Source organism: Monodon monoceros, unplaced genomic scaffold (assembly GCF_005190385.1).
Source record: "Monodon monoceros isolate NGI ecotype Baffin Bay Population unplaced genomic scaffold, NGI_Narwhal_1 Super_Scaffold_5, whole genome shotgun sequence".
NCBI lineage: Eukaryota > Metazoa > Chordata > Mammalia > Artiodactyla > Monodontidae > Monodon > Monodon monoceros.
This window is the reverse complement of record NW_021703782.1, coordinates 43,946,785-43,969,614: the sequence shown is the minus strand read 5'-3', so window position 1 is coordinate 43,969,614 and position 22,830 is coordinate 43,946,785. Positions and strand designations below refer to the sequence as shown.

Here is a 22,830-nt window from a genome sequence, read left to right as displayed (position 1 = left end):
TTCACTGCAAGGGTATACATAGTTAGCCTTAGAAAAACTGTATTTCATGTGTTAATTAAAACTCGGTGCACAGTGGTTGAGAACCCTGCTTTATCATCTGTTGAATAACAGGGTTGGAACTTCATGATTGGAATTAGTTTGTTGCTTGGGCTTCCTTCAAAGCCATCTCACCAGTATAGCAAATTATACATGATTTTCATACTTCAGTAATGCAAATTATATTTTTCAGCCTAGCAACATTAACCTCTGTGGGGTGACTGAACACATCCTAAAATGTGTTTTTGTTAAACATGGTCAAGGAAGTCTTTTCTGCCTGTAACACAACTGGAGAGTAAGGACATGACTATGTTTAAGCTGTTTCTCTCTAAGTCTCTCTTCTGTAAGGGAAAGAGCGAGAAAGTGCATTTTTAAAGAGATTTAGTCACAGCTAACTCCACAGAACACTAAGACTAGGTGTAATCTCATAAAACCTGGGGAGTTCAGGCAGGTGTCTAGGCTCAAGCATGACTGCTTCCCTGCACCCACCTTCAGATGTGGTCTGAACAGCAGCAAGAGGGTTAGCTTTAACCTTTGGTTTATAGCGTCCTTGTAAATAGGTTTCCTGGCATGACAGTCTTTGTTCTTAGAAGCTCAGCATTTGCTTTGCTCATGTTCCTTTACATTTTTTTGTATTACTTTCTTTTTTTAACTCATTTAAGAAGCCAATTGAGATCACTGTCTTTCCAAGAACATCCAGTGCTCCTATTGCCAATTTGCTGAGACTGTGGATATTCTCAGTTGTGCAATGATGTCCATGGATTATGTAGCAGCAAAATTTTAAAATATTTTGAGGTTCTGAAGTAAGAGATAAAAGTTTTGGTTGTGGTGTTTGTATCCTTTCTGTGAAATCCAGGTCTCAAAATGGAACTTAAAGATAATTAATGTATTTTTTGAAAAGGGTAGGAAAAAGCTAAAGGGAAGTCCCCACATTTTGGAAACAGAGAGCAAGGTCAAGGACTAATGAATGCCGCCACAGCTTCCTGGATAACAAGAGAAGAAGCAGGAATTGGTAGGCCCCTTCCTTCAAGGAGTTTTGTTAACATGTTGACAAGGCTTCCCCTACCCTACTCAATAGAGTGAGTACTTGATCAGAAAAGCAAGAAATCTGACTTTATAATTTTTTTTTAGGCTCATTTCGTGATCTGAGTATCTTTTTCATACAGTTTGAGTATCTAATTTTTAAAAAAGAAGCAGTGGGATGAGGAGTGCTAGATTGCAGACAGACTGATCTCTTTGTTCCCATAGGTGCTTCATAATTTTGCCTTATAATCTATTTGTGTACATTTCTGACTCTCCCTGCGCATTTCTGAACTCTGTGCAGTTACTGATCGATTTATAATCCTCACATCCTTCCAGAGTCCCTTGCGTATAGTAGGCCCACACTAAGATTGGGATTAAAGAAAATACCAGAAGCCATGGGAACCAACTGTGTTCAGAGAGGCTGTTCTCTTCCCCATCACAAAGCACTTGAGAAAATTAATTTCTATAATACAGTAAAATCTCTTTAAACACTGTAGTTATCATGATTCTGGGGTAATTATGTAGAAATTTGTCCTTTTTGTGTGTTTGTTGTTGTTTTTTGTCTGTAAGACACAGACTAAAGTTTCCGTTGTTTGAGTTTAGATGAGATGAGTTACAGGAAACATGAAATGTGATGCACTGTGACTATTTTTTCTTGAGTGATCTTTCTTTAACAGAAGCAGACCTGGGAAGATTTGTCGCAAGATAGCAGTATACTAATAGGTAGAAACAGAAATGACTATGAAAACCAGATGTTTTGTCTGGGCCTGTCTTCAGAAACAGGATTTCAGTGTTGGCATATATCATTTTTCTCTTGTTTACCCACACTGATTAAAGGGCATTTATCTAGTGGTGTGCTCAATTGCTGTGTGCGGGACTCATTTGCATGCTCTTAACATCCTGGTTTCTACACAACATGATATTTCTGTTGGCAATTTAAGTTTATTACTTCAGAAATTGTCATATTGGAAGTCCAAGATGTGAGCGATATTTATTTTTATTTAAAATTACTAGGGGGATTTGTTAGACAATACCTAGTTTCCTGACATTGGCAAGAGGCTTTACAGAGTTTCCCCCTGATTTTCGAGGACATATTTGTATTACACATACATCTTAACTTGTTATTATTGTAGGATTTTATTTGCTTTAATTTAGAAAATTCCAGGCTTACTGTATTTTGTCTTTACAGGACTCTAAGCTCCTCTCCTTTGAAAATATCCGAAAGATCTTATTTGTGGTTCTGATCCTAGACTGATTTGGTTAGTTTCAGAATCCAGACCACAGAAAATGAAGGGAAAGAGAGAATTGATGATACAGTTTTCATTTTATTCTGTTTTAATACTGTGCAGCCTAACTTATGTCCTGGTACATTTTTCCCACAGGTTCACATCCAGCTTTCCGAGTGGCACCGTGCAATTTTTCTCCCACAGGCCTGGCTCGCATATATGACTCGTGCTTATCATGCCATTTTACAGGTAATGAAACCACGGGGTGGCTTGCTCTAGGGTGTGTCTCTTAAGGTTTACTACAAATACGTATTTAGTGTAAGAGCACTTAGAAAAATAGCACTATCAAAAAGGCAACGGTTATTTTTGCTCATAAAAGAATGTGAGGCATGCATATATAACTGCACTTAAATTTTAAGTGTGATGCCCACCCCCCGCCAGATGTGTGTTCCATCCAGAGCTGCCTCTTGAGCGCTCCTCTCCGATGTCCTGCTGCTCTGTGAACGCCTCTCATTGTCCCAGATATCCGCGGTGGCTGTCCCACAGCACCTCAATTTGAGCGTGTCCCAAACTGAGCTCATCATTTCATTCTGTACCTGCGCCCTCTCGAGCTGGACTTGCTTTTACATCTCCAGCTTCGTTTCTTAACCCTTCCCCTGAATTTTCGGCCTTGCTCAATTTCTTTGTTTTCCCAAACTCAGCATGTCTTCCCTACCTCTTGGCTTTTACCTACACTGTTCCTTCTGTTGCAGGCACTGCCGTTCCCTCTCTGCCTCTTCAAGGCTGGTTTTGCAGCTTTTCCCTTTTTCTCAATTCCAGGAATAAGTTTCACTTTGTATTTATAGTTGTCATAGTCGTGAAAGGGGCACGTGTTGGAATGGCAAATTTCTACTTGTTTTTTTTACATGGTTTTATCTGTGTGCCTTCCCTCTCTGTGTGCCTCCTTAGAACCCATGCTTCCCTTTTCAAAGCCCTTATCACCCTAGTTATATGTCTGGGGCCTCCCTCCAGTTGGCTCTGTTCCTTAAAGCCAGAAGCTGTGTTTTCCTCTCTGTTGCGTCTCTAGAACCTGACATGTGTCTAAAACATAGTTAGTGCTCACTAAATAAATGAATTACACTCAATTTGACTTCTTTTATTCCAGTAATATTATAAGTTATAGCTTGTGAGTTTTTAAAATTAGAAATAATTTTTAATCAGTTTGGGAATATATGAACATTTAATTGCATAAGGAAAAAACTACTAACTCAATCCTTTTTCCTAGCTTAAAATTCTCTGTTAAGGATGATAGAAAAAATCTAAATTACTTAAGTAATTTATGACCCAAAATAAGATTTTCATGAAGGCTTAGGAAATGAGGTGTTATGGTTAAAGGTAACAGCTGTCCTAAAGGATAGAGGTGGGACCGGAGGAATGACTAAGCATCTCAGCATTGATGTTCTCAAATTAAAACCTTGCTACAACATATTCATTCTAGAATTTATCTTCAGAGATTCTGGTTCACTGGAACTGAATAGGAGATCAGGAATCTCCATGTTTACCAAGCTGCCAGGTGCTTTTAATTCAGTCTATCAACCCTACTCTGAACAACAGTGTTTTAGATGGTTCCCCAAACTAAACTGGAATCTGCATTTTAAAGACATTCCCTTGGAACCATTGTACCCTTTTGCTTGGCCTACACACTTTTTTATCCTCAGCAGCATCTGGCCACTTTGTTTTGAGTAGATGCATAAGTGAATGAATGAATTACCCCTACACACCCTTAACCAATTATAGTTTTTATTCAAGAGTGAGATTGCTTATCAGAGTATGCACTTTTTCGCACACTCATTTTTCCCTTTGTAAGTTTGCAGTGTTTTCCTTCACCAAACATTTATGGAACGTACTTTACTGGCCAGGTCCTGTGCCGGGTGTGTGGGATAGAAAGAGGAATAAAGCACTCCTTCCTCTCAGTGAGCTCCCAGTCCAGTGCAGGAGACTAACGTGTCCACTAGCAATGCCAGTACAAATCTTTGATGCTTTAATAGAGGATGTACTCCAGTATAGGCACCTGGAGCTGGCAAGAACAACTCCTCCTGCAGCATGTACTGAGAATTTTATTTAGCTCTTAGCATAAAGAAGGCGAAATTGAGTAGGATTATGGTATAACATGCAGATGACAAGCAACTTATTAAAAAAAAAACCCTCGGTGGTTTCTTTTTTATAACAAGAGCTACCATTTATTAAATAACTAGTGTCTGTCCAACATTTAATGTATAGTATTTCAGTTCATCTTTACAGAAGCTCTTTGAAGTGGATGTTGGTAGCCTCATGTAGAATGGGATTATAGATGGGGAAGCAGGGTTAGCTAGGAAAGCAAAGCAAACTGCACAAAATCTAACAGTCAGTAAATGAGAGAACTGGAACTTAACCTGGATTTGTCTGATTCCAGAGCCTCAGCCTTGGCCACTGCATCATGCATTTTCCCTAACACCGTCATTAGTTGTTATAAATAATGCAAATTGGTTTAATATTTTAGAGGACAGATCAATTTATGAAAAGCCAGCTGAGTATTTTTAGTAACACAGGTCAATTATTCTGCTTTTCTACTGTTGTAGGTGATAGTGTGTATCTTTATTTATTTATCACTTAAAATCTCTTTCCTTTGGGTTTCTAATAAGCCTAGTTCCATTGAGAATTGGGGATTAAGAGGTGAAACTCAAAGTAGGGACTATAATAAAATTTTCAGTATTATTTGAAAAGTACAGCAGTGCTTTCTAGGCTATCACTATTATTTGAAAGTATGCTGATGCATTTTAACTGTTCAACAAGTCTTTTTAAATGAGCCCACACACTTAAACAGAATTTGTGGGATCTTAGAAGAATTAGAGGAACTGCCAAACTCCTCATCTATATCAAGAATTTCCACCCTGGAGGATAACTCTTCGTTCAGTACAGGAGGTATAGTTACTTCCATCTGGTGTTAGACATATTTCGTAGCATTAGACTAGAGAATCATTTAGAGGAGCCATGTTTTATTCAATAAGCCTGGGAGATACGCTAAAAGGTGCATTCTACATTATTTCCCAGAGGTTGACTATAATGTGAATGTTTGCAATTTGAATGCTTCTAGTGGCTTTTGCTTAGGCGTCAGCTTCCAGCCTTATCTAATTTTTCCACAAGAACGTCGGATTTTGAATTGTAAGCATATCAAAGTGGTTGACATGGGGAGGTATTTGGATTTCTTCCCATGAAGTTGAAAAATGCAGATACGAGTTGATAGACAGTTCCAAGTCCATTTTGGTAAAGTGCCCTCTACAGGTCGGCTTTACCTTGCTGCCCTTGTGGGATGCTGAGGAGGTTAAGGTCTCCAGCCTTTGGTTAAAGGGCCCTTAGGGACTCTGAATATGACCTCCGACAGGACAGAGGAGTTAAAACAGGTTGACTGCAGATACTTGTTTCCTGAGTTAGTCAGCTGGCTGCACAATAATCTGAAATCAAAACCGGTCAGGAATTGTGATCCCTAGTAGATTACTCTTTGACCATTTGTAAAGGTTGTTTGTTTGTTTGTCTTTAATGTGCAGGTTTAGAGTTAGGTAAAATTTGCTCACTGTAACCAGCAAGCTTGTGGTTACCTAGGCTGAAGATTTTTTTTTACAAAGGAAGAAGAATAGATAAATTAATAATTGGAATCTACAGGCAATCCAAAAAACTCGGTTCAGGACTTCCCTGGTGGCACAGTGGTTAAGAATCCGCCCGCCAATGCAGGGCACATGGTTTGAGCCCTGGCCCGGGAAGATCCCGCATGCCGCGGGGCAACTAAGCCCGTGTGCTACAACTACTGAGCCTGCTCTCTAGAGCCTGTGAGCACAATTACTGAAGCCTGCATGCCTAGAGCCCTTGCTCTGCAGCAAGAGAAGCCACTGCAATGAGAAGCCCACTCACTGCAACAAAGAGTAGCCCCTGCTCGCCACAACTAGAGAAAGCCTGTGCGCAGCAACGAAGACCCAACACAGCCAAAGATAAATAAATAAATAACTATTTTAAAAATCTCATTTCAACCTTTTCTCTCCCAGTGAGTGTCCCCACCCTACCCCCTTTCTTAACCACAGCTGTTAACCAGAACCAGAGGTAACTGAGTTAAATGCCATTGGATCTCTGTTATCAGTAGGTGAAGAATTGGATGCAAAGTAGATCTGAATAAATAGCCTAACAGGGACTGGGTAGAAGGAATTAGAGACCTTTCAGAAGAGGAGATTGAGAAGAACCGAGACTCTGAGAAAGAAAAAATGAGAAATTTACTTAGTCACTATAGAATAGTTGTACTGGTTTATGGCTACAGGAGAGATCAGAAAAGTAGGCCTTCTGAAGAGGCTGCACATATACTGGCCTTTTTGTGTTTTGCTTATTTCTGAACAGATTTTTAACCTTTTAATTTCTTATTTGTCTTTTTTTTGGAAAGCATTATGGAAAGTAAATGTTTTAGGAGGAAAGAGGTATGATTTAAGAAGCATAACAAACAGAAGGCAATAAGCATGATTTTCTATTTTGCCTACCCTCTTGGGAGGCTGCTATCAATATTAAATATTAATATCAGTATCTTGCCAGTTTGATCACCTCTGATACCTTGCTCCAAGAGACAGAGGGAGAATGAAAGGGTCAGGATTCTATCATTGAAAACACGGAGATGGGGATGAACATGATTGAAGTAAATAGAAACTATGAAGGATGTGAACAGAATGCCCATCAGATCTCAGAGTGCCTGAACTGGTGAGCCCCAGGGCACTGTGTGCTGGAGGTTGTGCAAAATACAGGGACTCCTTAGATGGATAAAACCATCCTTGTACTCTTCAGTGAGCTTACAGGCTAGCAACTGAGAGTATATGAGAGAAATACAAGGGCATGCAACCTTATAGTCTGGATATTACATTTTGGGGAACCTTTTACTCTTTGAGAGTGTACAGATTAAAAATATGAATTATTTCAAGAAGGATTTAGATATATTCGTGAGAGAATAGATTATAAGAAGATAATAAGGAGAGTTTGTTTTTGACAGCAAACCTGGTAATGGTAGCAGTTATTTGGTACCAGTCACTGCACTAAATAGACACTTTTCCACATTCTTTTATGTGATGCTCTAATACCATGAGTTAGGTGTTTGCTATAGTTTACAAATGGAAATTGAAGCTTAGAGAGGTGAAGTAACTTGCCCAGACTTACACAGCAAGTAAGTGGAAATGACATTAGGTCAGGACATCCTGATTCCAGAGCCCACATCCTTAACCTAAAGCTATATTGCTTCCCTCTCTAGAATATATAGAGAGTTTAATTTTTCTTCTGTAGAGCACACCTTAGATCTCTAAAATCAATTAGAAAAAGGCAACCAATAGAAAAATGGACAGAATAGGAAACCCAAATAGTCATTAAACATCTGGAAAGATGCTCAATCTCAGTAAACAGTAAAATGAAAATTAAAACCATAATGGGCCCCATTTTACACCTCCCAAAATGGTAAAAATTTAAAAGCCTGGTAATTTCAAATGCTGGTGAGGATATGAAGCAGCCATAACTCTTATTTACCGCTAGTGAGAGTGTGAGCCGCACGACCACTTCTGAAAATGGTTTGGTATTACTCAGTAATGCAATATGCAATCTGAGTTCTTGTTCAGTTCAGGGTATATCAATAAACCAGAATTTCAATTACATTTAAATAATGTAATTGGTGATGGAGTAGAGGGGAAAGCATCTGGTCAAAATAATCCTGAGTATAAAAAAATAGAACAGATAATAAATATTTGAAGGCATTGCCCTTAAAGGGATGATGATATTAGCTATATTTTTATTGCATGGTACAGGTTGAGAATTATATCTATAAGTTTAGTCAAGAAATAGAAATGTAATATGCATCTGTTTGAGAATAACTTTTGTTATACATTACCTAAATCTTAAGTGTTATATACTTCCTACTCATTTCTACCATTCTGTTAGAATACTGGTACCCAGACCCCAATCTTGGTATCATGTCAGTTGAAATTGTCAGCTGCTGACACAGGCAGATTTTTACAATATAGGGGATTTGTTGATTAGGACCTATGGACTTCAAATCTGCTTTTAATAGATATCCCCAAATGAAGTGCTCTGCACTAAATTTGCCAAACATACAACTTCTCCAGGATATACTTATTTGGTGAATGTGGAAATCCCTGAGCAGTGATATAATTCTCTCTCCTCACACATCCTCTGTCAAAATCTGATATCTTATCAGGAACACCTAAGGCCAATTGGGAAAGGATTGTTACCTAAGTGTTTTCCAAAGAAATTTTAAGATAATTTTGGCCATAGAGTTTGCATGCTGATTGATGCTGTGCTTTTTGCAGGGGAGGATAGGAGAGCTGGAGTTGCAGTTAAAACATGGAAAAGAAGGACCGGAGGAGGTGCAATACAAAAAAAGCACAGCCTGGCTCTGGTAAGGGGATGGCTTTCTGTGCTCATTATTTGTTATGAGAAATGAACTGTGAGGGAGAAGGTGACCACTTTAAAGGCTTTAATGTTGGAATTTTAACCTCTGTATGAGCCTGAAGGGCAAAGGGCTGAAGATGTGATAGGTGTATTTTCTATTTCCTCCCCAGATCAAAGAAGGAGCACTTTACTCATGGTTTTTAAATATTTTTATTGTTTTCTAAAGCAGTGTGGAAATGGTTTGTTTTTCCCTTTTTCCCTATAATTGATTATTTTATATGCTTTTGAATGAAAATTGCGTTTTTCCCACTCATTTAGTCAAGGAATACCCTTCCACTCCCCTGCTCCTCCCTCCCCAAGACATCTTCATTATTAGGAGCAATTTTACCATGTCAAGGCTTTAATTTCTTTGGCAGATGTCCCCCAGTGAATTCCCACTATATTATCTAGAAATGTGTAAGTGCTGGCACATTAAAAGCAATTTAAATTGTTACATGGGTTGTGATGAATACCTTGTCAGATTAATGTTGCAGCAGCCTAAATCTAAGTAAAGTGCCCAGAATCTAAATAGCTTTTCCTGTAGCCACAGGTTTCTTTAATATAAAAATCTGTTCAAAGGTTACTTGGTTTCAGTTTTTTATTTACTAACAATTGGCATATGTAGAAAAGCAGAAGCTGTGTGTGTGTGTGCGCGTGCACACATGTACACATGTACGGTTAACTAATTCTATTCTAAGTTACATTTCCTAGATTCATTTAAAAAATAGCAATGCAGTTTAAAACGTTATGACATTGGATTTAAGATTAGAGATTAAGAATTTGGATTTCACTTCCTATTTTCCTTTACACATAGTTTTAATTTCATCTTCTGAAAATGATAATTTGGGGAGTGGTCTGTTAGCAATACTCTTCCAAATATACATGGTGACATATGGAATGGAGGATGTGAGAGAGAGATAGAAGTCAAGGATAACTCCAAGATTTTGACTGTGAATAACTAAAAGTATGGAGTTCCCATTTACTAAGATGGGGAAAACTATAGAAAAGCAGGTCTGTCTAGGGTAGAAATCAGGTTTGAGACTTGCTAAGCCTGAGATACCTAATTAGATCTGCACTTTGGAGATATCAAGTAGGTTGTTGACTATGAGTCTAGAGGTCAGGGGTAAGGTCAGGGCTGGTTATATAAATTTGGGAATCATCATCACATTGACTGCATTTAAAATCACAATGCTGGATGAGATCATCTGGGGAATGAGTAAAGACAGAGAAAAGGTCAGAGGAGTGAGCCCTGGAGCACTTCAACATTTAGAAATGGGGGACATGATGAGGGAGCCAGTAAAGCAGATGGAAGATTAGTGTTGTAGGAAGAAAACCAAGAGAGAATGGAATCGTAAAAGCCACCTTAAAAGCTGAAGGAAGAAAGTGTTTCAAGAAAGGAGCAACCGATTGTGTCAGATGCTGCTCTGAGACTACAAAAGATGGAGACTGAGAGCTGAGCATTAGATTTGGCCTCTTGAAAGTCACTGGTGACCATGAAGGAGCTGTTTTGTAGGAACAAAAGCCAAATTATAGAAGGGTCTAGAGAGTGGAAAGAGATAAACTGGAGTCATAAGCATAAACTACTCTTCTAAATGAGTTCTGATGTGTGAGAAGCAGTGGAATGGGGCAGTAGCTGGAGGGCTTCTTTTTTTAAGATGGTAGATATTATAGTGTGTTCACAAGCTAAGGGGAGTAATACAAGTGGAGAAGGAAAAATTGGTGATGCAGCAGAGAGAAGGGAGGGTAGGTAAGAGGAGGGAACTAACGGAGGGTGTGGCTCTACCTAGAAGTACAGGCAAGTCATCATCTGTCAATATTTCACGTTGACCAGTAAAAGAATACACTGAATGCACTATACTCCATTTAGGAAGAATACGTTTTAGAGAAATTTACTATCAAATGGTTTTATAAAGTACAAGTTTAAGGAGCAGTTTGCAACTATCTGAAAAACTTGGTTCTTAAGAATGACTCATTCTCAAAGAGTGCTGAATAGCTAAGAATTTATTATATTTCAAATGCAAATACAGTTATATTTGCAAAACTTCTATGATAGTTATAAAAACTTTGAATTTATGAAACTCAAAATGTACAGTGAACATGTTATGATATCATCTTTGGAATATAAATTTGGCAGTCAATGATTGTTTTTCACTTTATCTCAAGACTCTTATATGAAAAAAACTGTGAATATTTTAATTGAACATACCTTCCTTTAAATCCACAAATGTAAGTATTTTCTTTTAGTTCAATTTTATAACCAACATTTGTTTTTTTATTGAGGTATGATTGACGTATAACATTATATCAGTTTCACGTATACCATAGCAAACATTTTAAATTTTATTTTCCATACATACATAGTGAAAATTCTATTATCTACAATTTGAAAGCAGTAAATTGCTGTTTTGGTGAGCTCTTGTGCAGAAAAGAGAGAATGTTTTAGTCAGTTCAGGTTGCTATAACAAAAATACCATAGACCAGATGGCTTAAACGACAGAATTTATTTCCTACAGTTATGGAGGCTGGGAAACCCTTGATCAAGGTGACAGCAGACCTGGTTCTGGTGCGGGCCTGCTTCCTAAGTTTGCAGATGGCTGCCTTCTCCTTGTAGCTTCACATGGCAGAGAGCAGAGAGAAAGCAAGCTCTCTGGTCTCTCTTCTCTCTTCTTTTAAGGACACTAATCGCATTCATGAGGGCCCCACCCTCATGACCTCCCAAAGGCCCCACCTCCAAATACCATACATTGAGAGTTAAGATTTCAACGTGTGAATTTGGGGCAGCAGGACACAAACATTCAGTCCATCACAGAGAATAATATAAAGGACACTTGTATACCCAGCACTCAGTTTAAGAGATGACACCATGAAAACACTGCCTGTACATTAGTTGCATTCACCTCCTTCCCTGCCTCTACTAAGTAACCTAAGGACTAGGAATATGAAACTGTCTTGGAAATGAAGCCCTTATTACAGTTCTTTCACCTTACACTAAAATTCACCTTACACTAAAATTCTACATGGAAGTTTTAAGATCTGGAGTCATTGCCAGAGGTTCTTATTAATTGATGAATAAGCAAAAAGATTGGTTTCTTGCTCTACTATAAACTCTCATACCTATTTTCCGTCTGTATCACAGGGTTCGAGACATGTTGACTGATGAGGTCACCAAAGCAGCTGCAAAGTAAGATCCATTTATTCTCTTACCAGGAATTTTCTATAAATAGTTTTCTTCCTCACAGGTACGAACAGTTTCTCCTTTTCTGGCATTTCATTACTTTAAGGATTTAAAGGACTTTTCAGTTATTAAATTATTATATTTAATTAATTCAGTTATTATATTAAAAAGTCAGTTGTTATCCTTTCTCATATTCAGTTAATTCTTACTACATGTCTTTCTGTGAAAATACGGAGGAACCAGTGCAGGCACATAACTTTACATCAGAGTAGTGCCCATGCTGTACACCTAACAAAATGCCCTGTGCTTTGGCTTAGATTTAAAGGATTGTGATTTAGTACAGGGGAGAAAAAATCTTTGCTAATGTGAATTATGTCTATTTTACAAACAGATGATTAAATCTCAACTGTGAACCGGTAAATAATTTAAGGTAGTACCTCCTTTTTTTCTCCTGGTGTTATTGGGCCCAGGTTAGCTAAAAATTGAATTTTTTAATACTAAAAACTAATGTGAAAACCCAGTAAAAAAGCAATTTCCATCATATCATTATGGTTGTTTTAACAAAAATAACTTGAGTGTTGCTACCTTGAGGCTTTTTATTTATCTTAAGCCAACTCTTTCTAAGAAAATTATACCTTAGTGAACTTGCTTGAACAGTCTCTTCAGGTCCCTTGGTTAGCAAGCTGCCTAATTGTTCCTGGTAGTAAGTTACATGTCAGTTACATACACTTCTCCTTTTCACTATTAGCCTTAGCTTGCTGCTGTTTGACTTCCTTTCTTCTTATTCACCAAATAATATAGATATCTTTGACCCAGAGAATTTCATACGTATTGAAAGTCTATATTATCTAGAAATATTTAACTACAGTTTATTTTTCTCATGTCCTAGAACCTTCTGTAGCTACGTAGATTTTGCCTAAAAAACAAAACCCAAAAAACACCATCTACCTTAGAATTCCCTTTCCACCAGCAATTTCTTAAGCAGGTACTTCGCTCCAAAACCTGATCTCAATACCTGATCACTACTCAGCCTCATGTCTTCTGAATATAGTGGTAATCCTCCCCTACACTCAATTCCGTGGGAGGCAATGGGAAATATCTGTTGACAAAATGAAAACTAAAGTACAGAGAGGCATTGATAGGGACTCCTTTGTGTCTGTTTACCTAGTTTGGTGAATTGCAGACACAGTGGGAGAGCACTCAGCTGCTTATTGGAGGGGAGGAGGTGCTGGGATGGGGGGCTGCCTTTGGCCTTTACCTTTCATAGTTTGTTCTATTATGTAGTCTACTTAGTTCCTGTTAAAAACAGTGCTCTGACACTTGCAACAAAAGCTCAAATGCTGAAGAAACTAGCAGCTTTCTATTAAAACAAACTGTAATTTTGCCTCTCCAGTAGTTTTGGCAGATTCCATTCTAAAATTTTAGTTCACCAAGACTTTAATCTTAGATTTGCAAAGCATCATTTCATGACTAATACCCAAAAAGAGTGTGTTCACATTCTCAGTGGTATGGAGTAAAAATAATTTATGTTCTCATGGTGTTACCTTTTCATCAAAAATTTCCCAGTATTTTATAGACCTTATCTTATTAAAGCAATCCTGACAATACTAGGCATGACAGCAAGTGAGCAGGAGATAGTTAAGGTCCAGAGGCTGAGAGATTAATGATAGAGTGGAAGAAAAAAATCAGTCTGCTGCCTTCTCTTTACTTTTTCCCACTGACTTGCTCCAATCATGTGAGGACCGCATCACCATCTCCTGCCAGCTTAGCCTTCTATTCCTTGGACCATGGCTGCCACAGGCTACTTTGGGCCAATGTAGGGCTTATTTTGTTCTGAGGCATAAATTAAATGTAGGAAGTAAGACACTAGTCACAACATTAGACTGATTTGCTCATTTGAGAGCATTTTTAAAAGCATCAGGGATAGGACTAAGGGAGAATCAGAACACAGATAAAACCTGATGATTGATGTAAATTTATTTTCATTGTTAATAATTAAATAGATCTGAACCTGAAGATAAAAATCCCCAAAGGCTTGGGTCACTTTACTAATATGTAATGTAATACTTTGTCCCTAAGAAAGCATCATGGTAGCTCATCCTTCCTTGAGCTTTTTAATTAGGTTAATGGCATCTGTTTGTTTCAAAGGACAATTTAATTAAAATGTCAGTGGTGTTGCCTAGATAAATACTGCACTGATGCTGACATGTTTATTATGCAAATTAATCACTGCTGCTTAACTGGTAGGGGATAGTTATGTAATCAACAAGGTGAAGAGTTTTTGCTGAACCTATTCTAGAGTTTCACCTGGCCAGTTCCTCCTTGAATTTGTCTCACTGTGTATGTATGGAGTGTCTTCTCTCCATAACTCACTGCAAGGCAAGTGGGGAATGAAGAGATGTTCAAGAGCTAGTCACCGGTGGGAGGGAGATGCAAGAAGGAGGAGCTATGGGGATACATGTATATGTATAGCTGATTCACTTTGTTATAAAGCAGAAACTAGCATTGTAAAGCAATTATACTCCAATAAAGATGTTAAAAAAAAAAAAAAGAGAGCTAGTCACCACCGTACCTTTATGAAATGTGTAACTTGGCCTAAGCATGCATTGTGACTGTGAGCTAGTTTTTCCTATTCAAAGATTAATGTCCAAATATGCATTTAGTCTGCATCCAAAGGTCTAATTACCAGTGACTTTAAATACATTTTACCCCATTTTACAAGAACAATACATGCTCAGGAATGTCAAGACCAGAGAAACTTTTGAAATACAGTGATTTGGGGTACTGTTTTAAAACTGAGGCTAAATTTTCTTTCAGAATTTCAGGGTTAAAAAGACACTTTTTATGTCATCTTGACTAATATTCTTGTTTTAAAAGATTTTGATACCCAATTTCTGGTGACCATCTAAGAATTTCTCCAGGGTGATAAATTCACTGAGAATTTAAAACTTTTTAAAATCTTACTTCAGGGATTCGTGACCATTTTGTAGCAGAGCAGCCTTCAAGGTATTCTCAGTTAAAGGAAAGGGAGAATATTAAAATAAAGGATTTTTTTTTTTTTTTTTTTTTTGCGGTACGCGGGCCTCTCACTGTTGTGGCCTCTCCCATTGCGGAGCACAGGCTCCGCACGCGCAGGCTCAGCGGCCATGGCTCACGGGCCCAGCCGCTCCGCAGCATGTGGGATCCTCCCGGACTGGGGCACGAACCCGTGCCCCCTGCATCAGCAGGCGGACCCTCAACCACTGCGCCACCAAAAAAACGATAAATAAAGGGTTTAATTTTGATTTTGTTAAATGATTTTCTGGCTAGGGCACCCGGGCATGCCCACATCTTGCCTTGCTTCCTGGGATTTTAATGTTAGCTATAGGAGTTCCCAGTAATCCTCACTGCAAAACTGCTTCAACCTCAAGGCTTCCTTTCTGTTTTCTCCCCCTGCCCCATCCCTCAGTGTAAATGTTGTTGTCTTATCAATGTATGATAGGCCTCATGGAGGAATGATCTAAGAAGAGATGAACAAAATGGTCAAGAGTGCAGAGCAAGCCTTCACTGAGCTTAATCACCCGAGAGTAGGAGAGAGAAGGAAGGAAGGAATGGATGGATTGATAGAACTTGATAATGGCAAGTCCTGAGTTCCATTCTTACCAAATGGAAACAAAAATGCAAGAACACAGGTGTATACTAACCTTTTGATACTCACTAACTCACATGTTCAGTCATGACTGTGGCCTAGGGCTGGAGACACTAGGCTTGCATGGGGAGCAGGGCTGGAAATCTTCCTCATCCCGCCCATCTGCTCTATTCCTGCACCAGGGTAAGCAAGGGAGTAGTTCTTGGATGTACACACTGATTAAAGTTCAGGTCTCAAGTCCAGGTTTGGGGAAGGATTCTCTGCATTTCTGGGAACCCACAATCGTAGAACTCCCTGAGAACTGAACTATCCGATGGTAAGGGTGCTGTGTTGTCTGAGTTCTGTTACGATGAAGTCCGCAAGCCAAGAGCATCTCATCAGTGTCCCACTGGGGATTTTATTCTATAGGCTTACTTTGGAATTATGGAATAATACTAAATGTACATTTTCCAGTGGTAAGTGTATTTAAAAGATTGTTTTCTTGATACCAAATTCATAAGTCAAACTTAAGATTTTATTGCCAATATTAGAAAACTACCATTTGAGTGATATAAAAAGACAACTCTCTATGCAAATAGCCTAAAAGCAAGCTTTTTTTGCATCTTATCTAGGGTTTCTGAATTATGTTACAGACTGACTTTAAGGTTGCTGGCTTTGGCATATTAAGAGAAAGAAGGGGAAAATGATAATGACGGAGGAAAGCCGCCAGCGTGTCCAGTTGCTGTTAAAGTATGCCATCTGAAGTGGTTCACTAGAAGCTGATTCCACACACCAGTGCTTTAGAAAAGCCAGGGGCCAGTTGCATTCTGCTGGGCTTATTCACACAACTGTCCTTCGCCGTGTTTCCAAAACAAATCAGTACATTTTTATATTGGCCAAAGATGACACCGAAGAAGATGGCTTGGGAAATGTAAGGTCTAATGATGAAATAAAAATTTTAGGAAGAAGAAGCTTAGATGTATGAGCTTATTAGATTTTTTAGGTTACCCAAAGCATAATGACCATACATTTATAAGAAGAATTAAAAATCAGCACTAGTGTCAGAAGGAGGAAAGAAGCTGCTGCCATCAGGGAACCAACAGACCTGTGTTTACAAGGCTCTGTGAAGGGATGGAAGTGCTTTTGACCTCATCTGCCCTCCCTATAATAGCACCTTCTCTTCTCCCGGTTAATGCGCCCAAATCCTCTCTTGGAATTTTTTTCTTTTTAAACAGAGACAGCCCAGTGGTCAAAGGCAACGCGCTGTTAGCCTTAAGCAGCCTTGCTGTCGTCGTTTCCAAACATGAAGCCAGCCTCTCCTCAGACTCTGAGGGTGTCCTGGAGGTGAGTTAAGGGTGATTAGAACCAGTTGACCTTTGGTTGTGTAACGTGTGAAAAGTGAGACTTCTCCTAAAGCCTGGCCCTGAATTTAGGAGGTTACAGTCATTGGCTGTGCTACCCTATGCATCTTTATACCGTAAGCTTAAGTGTCCTCTAAAACACTTTTCTTTGCTGCTTTTCTGTTTTGCTTTCTCCATCACAGTTAAGTGGTCATTTCCATTTGAAGGTACCAATTTTATGCAACAGGGCTTGTCTTTTTGTGATTACATCATGGTAACCAATCTTAGGAGGTTAACTAGGCTTACTGAAAGTGAACAATGATGTCAAAAAAATGATAAATAAGCAGTGTTTACTGACTGAAAAAAATTGCACTTTGCATTTTAATTGTAGATGTCAGTGACAAAGTGCCTATTCATTTTTTGCAAGGCATTTATTTCTTAATTAAACATGTGGCAAGCTGGCCAATGTTCATTTCCAATGTACTTTTTCAGATAATTCATATCTGTCAAAATAAAAAGGCATGGATTTATTCTTCTTTTAAGCCCCGTTTTCTGGTAGCTATCATTATCTGGAGACAGTATAGTCAAGTGGTTAAAAAACACAGGCTTTGGAGTAGGAGAGTCCTAGATTTAAATCCTAATACTTGCATTTACTAGCTCTCTGGCTTACTGTTGGTAACCTCACCTTTCAGAGCCTATTTCCCCATCTGTAAAATGGGGATAACAGTACTTACCAGATAGGGTTATTGTTAGGATTAAATGAAATAATATATGAAAGGCACAGTGGCTGGTAAATAGTCAGTAATAGTAACTATTATCATCAGCATCATCACTTCTTGCTGCAAAAAATTGGGCTTTATTCAATACTATTCAGCCTATCTCTGTCCCCACAGAGTGCCCGATGGACCATATGTATTCTTTTTTCATGGTAGGGTTTTTTGGTGGGTTCTTTTTGGGCAAGAAGCCAACTCTAATTTAAATTAAAAAGGAACTAGAAGAATAAGGAATCTGGAATCCCATGGAATTGAAGGCAAAGCTTAAAAACTGAGTTGGGAGAAGAACAGGAGGCAAGTTGGGGAGTCCACACACAGGTACTGATGAACCATTTCAGCAGACCACCCCTACTGGGATGGATCAGCTATAGTCCTTTACTGTCTTTGCGTCACTCACTTAAGATTCGAAATCCCGTGGGTCCCATGCCTACACCTTCAGCAGGGTAGGATGAGTAGCTTGATTGAGCATTTAACCAAGCTTTAAATCGTGGAGGAGGGAATTCCCCAAAGGGTGCTCTTACCAATAAACAAGAGAATAATGCTGTGTGGCAAAAGCTACAAATGTGTATTACATGTGGGGAAGGGAAGGAGGCCAAGGAGTTATCGCATGAAGGATAAAAATGTAGTTAGTTACCATATGAAAATTTACCTTTAAGCCCAGAATCTTATTTTAATAATGAGAAAGATGAAAATTTTTTAGAGTGGAAATGTTTCATATCTTTGAAAGAGCCGTGGAATCCTTTAGCAGAGGCAACATGCTAGGTAGACCTACGCTCTAAAAAGTAAACATGCTTTCCTAGGATCCCTTCGTTTTGGTGTTCTTTATGTCAGACTACCAGTTGTAAAGGTCATTTGCCCCAGTAACAACTGGAGGTCTAGCTCAGAGTTTGAGCTCCAGGGCCTTCTATTCTTTATTCCCACAACCTTTGTCCTGTGTTGTGGCACATAGTACACAAAACATTGAGAAGCCTCACAAGCCAAAGATGGGGCTTTGCTTTTATTCTTGATAACCTTGCCGTTGGCTATTACTCAATATAAACTCAAGATGTCATTATTTGATTAAAGTTGAAGTTTTCAAACTTCATTCAAATCTGCATTTGACCAACAACTAAAGATCTTAAGAAGAAGGTCTTGTCTGATTCAAGGAATTAATTCCAAGGTTTCTTAACACCGCATCGACCTTTATAGTTTGCACCGTGTGAGTTAATGAATGTTTTTTGACATCCATGGTCATGAATGATTTTTTTTTTTCTTTATTTTTTTGGCTGTGTCAGGTCTTAGTTGTGGGGCATGGGCTCTTCGTTGTGGCATGTGGGCTTTTTCTCTCTCTAGTTGTGTCGCGTGGGCTCCAGAGCATGTAGGCTCTGTAGTTTGCGGCACGTGGGCCCTCTCGTTGAGGCGCGCGAGCTCAGTAGTTGTCACGCACACAGACTTAGTTGCCCCGCTGCATGTGGGATCTTAGTTCCCCGACCAGGGATCGAACCCGTGTCCCCTGCATTGGAAGGCGGATTCTTTACTGTTGGACCACCGGGGAAGTCCCTCATGAATGATTTTTTTTTTTTTTTTTAAACCAAGTTCTCTTTTTACTGAGCTGGGTTTTGTTGTTGTCATTGTTTTGTTTTTTGCATTCTCTTTCCTCTTCTTTTCCAAACGGAAGATCATTTATGTTTTCTTACTTACTTGGCTAGGCAAATGTGATGATTCTTCAGTGATAAGTATAGTGATAGTAAGCAGAAATGCTAGAGATGGTAAAAACGTTTTGTCAGCTGCTTTATTGAAATGACAAGTCAGAAATGAGAAAGTTTGAGTTGGTTTCTCTGCACGTCTCTCCCTTTAACTACCATGTTACCCTCACTGAACACGGGAGAGCTCTAAGGAGCTCCCAGATCTGTTCTGTTTTGCAGCCCTCATCCTCTCACATCTGCTAAGTCTTGTATGAAAGGTAAGTCTTATTCACATTGGGGCACAGGTGAGGATGTGTATTTGTCAAATACCTATTTACTTCATGCAGTCCTGGCAGGTGAAGTTTAGTTTTTAATAACAGCACTTCATTCTTTCATACAGAAGGAGGTTGTACCCTGGTTCTAGAAATAAAGTTTAGGTTTTTTCTTTTTTCCCATTATCATTTCATGTTTCCCTTCATCTGCAGGTTCAACCTAATTTCCTTTCAATGGAAGTGTGGGTTTCCATGGTGTTTGATACTCTTCTGGTCATTGTCAATAGCCATTACCAGCCCAGAGGACAACTTTTCTCCTGGTTTTATTATGTAAGTTCGAGAAATAAAAAATGGTTAGAAAACTCAAGCGTTGATTCTTATATCAATTGTTCATGTGAAATCCATAATATAGTGTAAGTCTTAGCCTTAGCTATATATTAGATATGTCTCCACCTTGGCTGTACATTAGAGTCACCTGGGGAACTTTATATATACACATATTGAAAAAAGAAATACTGATGTATAGGCCTCACCTCTGATGTAACTGCTTGGGAATGGGTCCTGGGTATCAGCATTTTGGAAGCTTTCTAAGTTATTCTGATGTGTAATCAGAGTCAAGCGCTACAGTTGTAGTAAAATAAACGTTGGCTGAAGACGGAGGACCGTGAGTTTCTGGTCTTAGTGCTTTTCATTGCAGAGTATGTGACCAGGGGAAGTTCAGTTAATCTGTCTGGACCACTGTGTCCTTGTTTATAAAATGAGGTGATTGAGCAATATTAACTACAGTGATTTTAGCCCCAGCTTCACCTCTTAGTAGTTTTGTGACGGTTGACCTGACACTTAACCTATCATCTTATTTTCCCTTCCTGTAAAATGAAGGTAAAAATGAATGCTTTGCCAACTTTGTAGAAGATTGTGAGGATCAAATTATATAATCTACAGGAAAATGTTTTGAAAATGTGAAATGCTCTATACATACAAAGTAATATTGTTGATCATAAAAAAGCACCTGTTACTTAGTCATTCTCTTTCTTCATGCTTATATGCTAAGATCTGAAGCAAATTGAAAACACACTTTGTTGGTTTAGGTTTCATTTTCCCTTTATTGGCTGTAGTGCATGCTTTATTTCTGTATCTGCATGGAACTATTTTGGTTCTGCCTTATCACTATCCATTGCTTAGGGAATTATAGGGATCATGGGACAATCAGCTGAGTGGCAGAGGATTACAGTTGATTTGAGTTAAAATATAGCACAAGTCCTGAACTGTTGCTAAGATCACGATTTTAGCCTGAAACTTCATTGCCTTAGGTCTTCCTTGTACAACATTTTGTGTGCCTCTGTCCTCCTGCCCTTAGGAGGACCTGGTATGTATCCATCTGGGGCTTAGGGTCTGGAACTAGGGTTTTTTTTTTTACTATACTTGAGGACAAAAAATGACTTACTAGATAACGTAGAATTAAATTGGAAGGTAGATTTTGCTCAAAGAAGTACTTTGTTTACGATGATTTGTTTTCTGTCAGAAGTTTTCTTATTTCTTTAATGATGGATGAAAACCTTGTTAACTTATATGGAGGTCTTTGCAGTAGCTGTCTGGTTCAGATATTCAGCAGGACGGGATATTGTATTAGACTTCTAATAGCGCTGCTTAGTTCTTGCAATCCAATAAGAATAATGCCTTTACTAGCCAGCTCGGGGTTGCCTCTTACCTTTGTGATTCTTGCATTATTATACTTTTTCAAAGCCCTGTTTCAAAAGCTACTTTCTTTATTTCCCTTGTCTTAGCAGCTGGGTCATTTTGAGTAGTATCGTCATTGTAATAGTGCTATATTAACTTAAAGAATCCCTTAGTTCATGTTGCTTTTTATCCTTAAAGTACTAAAGCTTAGAGAGCAAACGAGTATAGAATTAAAAACACTTTTTAATGTGTTTTGACTGCAAGGGACAACACGGCCTTTATGGTGTGTCTGAAAATTTGAAGTGGGTGATACTGAGGAATGATAAATGGTCTTTCTTCCCCACTTGAGACATATTTATAAATTATATAATGTCTGGTGGAGCTCTCTAACACAGGACTCTTGTAGAAACTGTTCACATTCAGCTGCCCTGTCATTTTATTAGGGTTGTTATTCATTTCTTTTCCCATAATTACATATAGGAAAGGAGCATATAGAGCTCTCCGTTTCATTTTGAATAGCTGGTTATTGCTTTGTAACCAGAGGCTTTTAGGATTTCAACTTCCTTTTTAATTAAAAGGAATTAACCCCCCGTAGGAAATAATCCATCTACTGGGAAGCGTTCCCACCAAAAATTTTGGGAGATCTGCCAATAGATCCCTGTGCCAAACTTACACTTATCCCTCTGTAACTAAACTTGAACTGCCCTCACCCTAACCCCTTTTCTTTTCTCTCCCAGAAAACTCCTGGCTTTCTGGACATTTATGATGTGGCTTGGTGGTTTCTGCAAGCTTGGATAGCTTCACTTGGGGTTTCTCATTATATACACATGTAGGCTTTGCAAACACTGATATTGTTTCAGGCTTTATAGTGAGGGAATTCACACCCTTTAAAAGGAGACACTTATAACTTGGTTTTTCAAATTTAAAAGGGTATTATTAGTCAATCGATTGCTTAGTAGCAAATTGTTTTACTAAGGGTAAGAAGGTAACCCGTAGGTAAACACAGAAATAGATTTATTAAAAAAAAAATTTATTTTTTGGGTGGCAAGGGTGGATTTAGGAGAAGCTTGCACTGTTGTATCGCGCTTTTGTGATAGGTGTGCGTCCTTCATGTTTTAAACAAAAGGCCAACCCCCTGTTTTCTTTCTTTGGCATGTCCTAGAAATCCTATTCTGGTGAAAACACAGCTAGTGCCATTGCACGTTCTGCGGCCGCCACGGCTTTGTCTCTCCTTGTGCCAGTTTTCATTATCTCTTGCAAAGAGAAGGTTGAGGAAATCCTGAACATGCTGACTGCCAGGTTACCTGGGAAACCAAGTGCTGATGAGTCTCAAGCCGTGCAAATCCACATGGGCCTCGCTTTGGGGATGTTTCTCTCTCGCTTGTGTGAGGAGAAACTCAGGTACAGTTTATTAAAATATTCCTGTTTTTCCTCTTTGCGACTTACGTGGAGGATTTGTCCCTTTCTCTCCCCCCATCCCCGACTCTCTCTCTCTCTCAGTCTCTCTCTCTGTCACACACACACACACACACACACACACACACACACACACACACACAC

At 38.8% G+C, this 22,830-nt stretch overlaps 1 protein-coding gene across 3 annotated transcripts in view; it reads left to right on the top strand.

The window, feature by feature from the left end:
- FOCAD (focadhesin) overlaps window positions 1-22,830 on the top strand; it is a 311,528-nt gene that overhangs the window by 224,963 nt on the left and 63,735 nt on the right. For all 3 annotated transcript variants that reach the window (XM_029202338.1, XM_029202336.1, XM_029202339.1), the window contains exons 22-27: window positions 2,442-2,534; window positions 8,642-8,730; window positions 11,899-11,943; window positions 16,780-16,888; window positions 19,807-19,923; window positions 22,433-22,671. In XM_029202338.1, coding sequence (XP_029058171.1) covers window positions 2,442-2,534; window positions 8,642-8,730; window positions 11,899-11,943; window positions 16,780-16,888; window positions 19,807-19,923; window positions 22,433-22,671 — 692 coding nt within the window. The remainder of the gene's footprint in view (window positions 1-2,441; window positions 2,535-8,641; window positions 8,731-11,898; window positions 11,944-16,779; window positions 16,889-19,806; window positions 19,924-22,432; window positions 22,672-22,830) is intronic.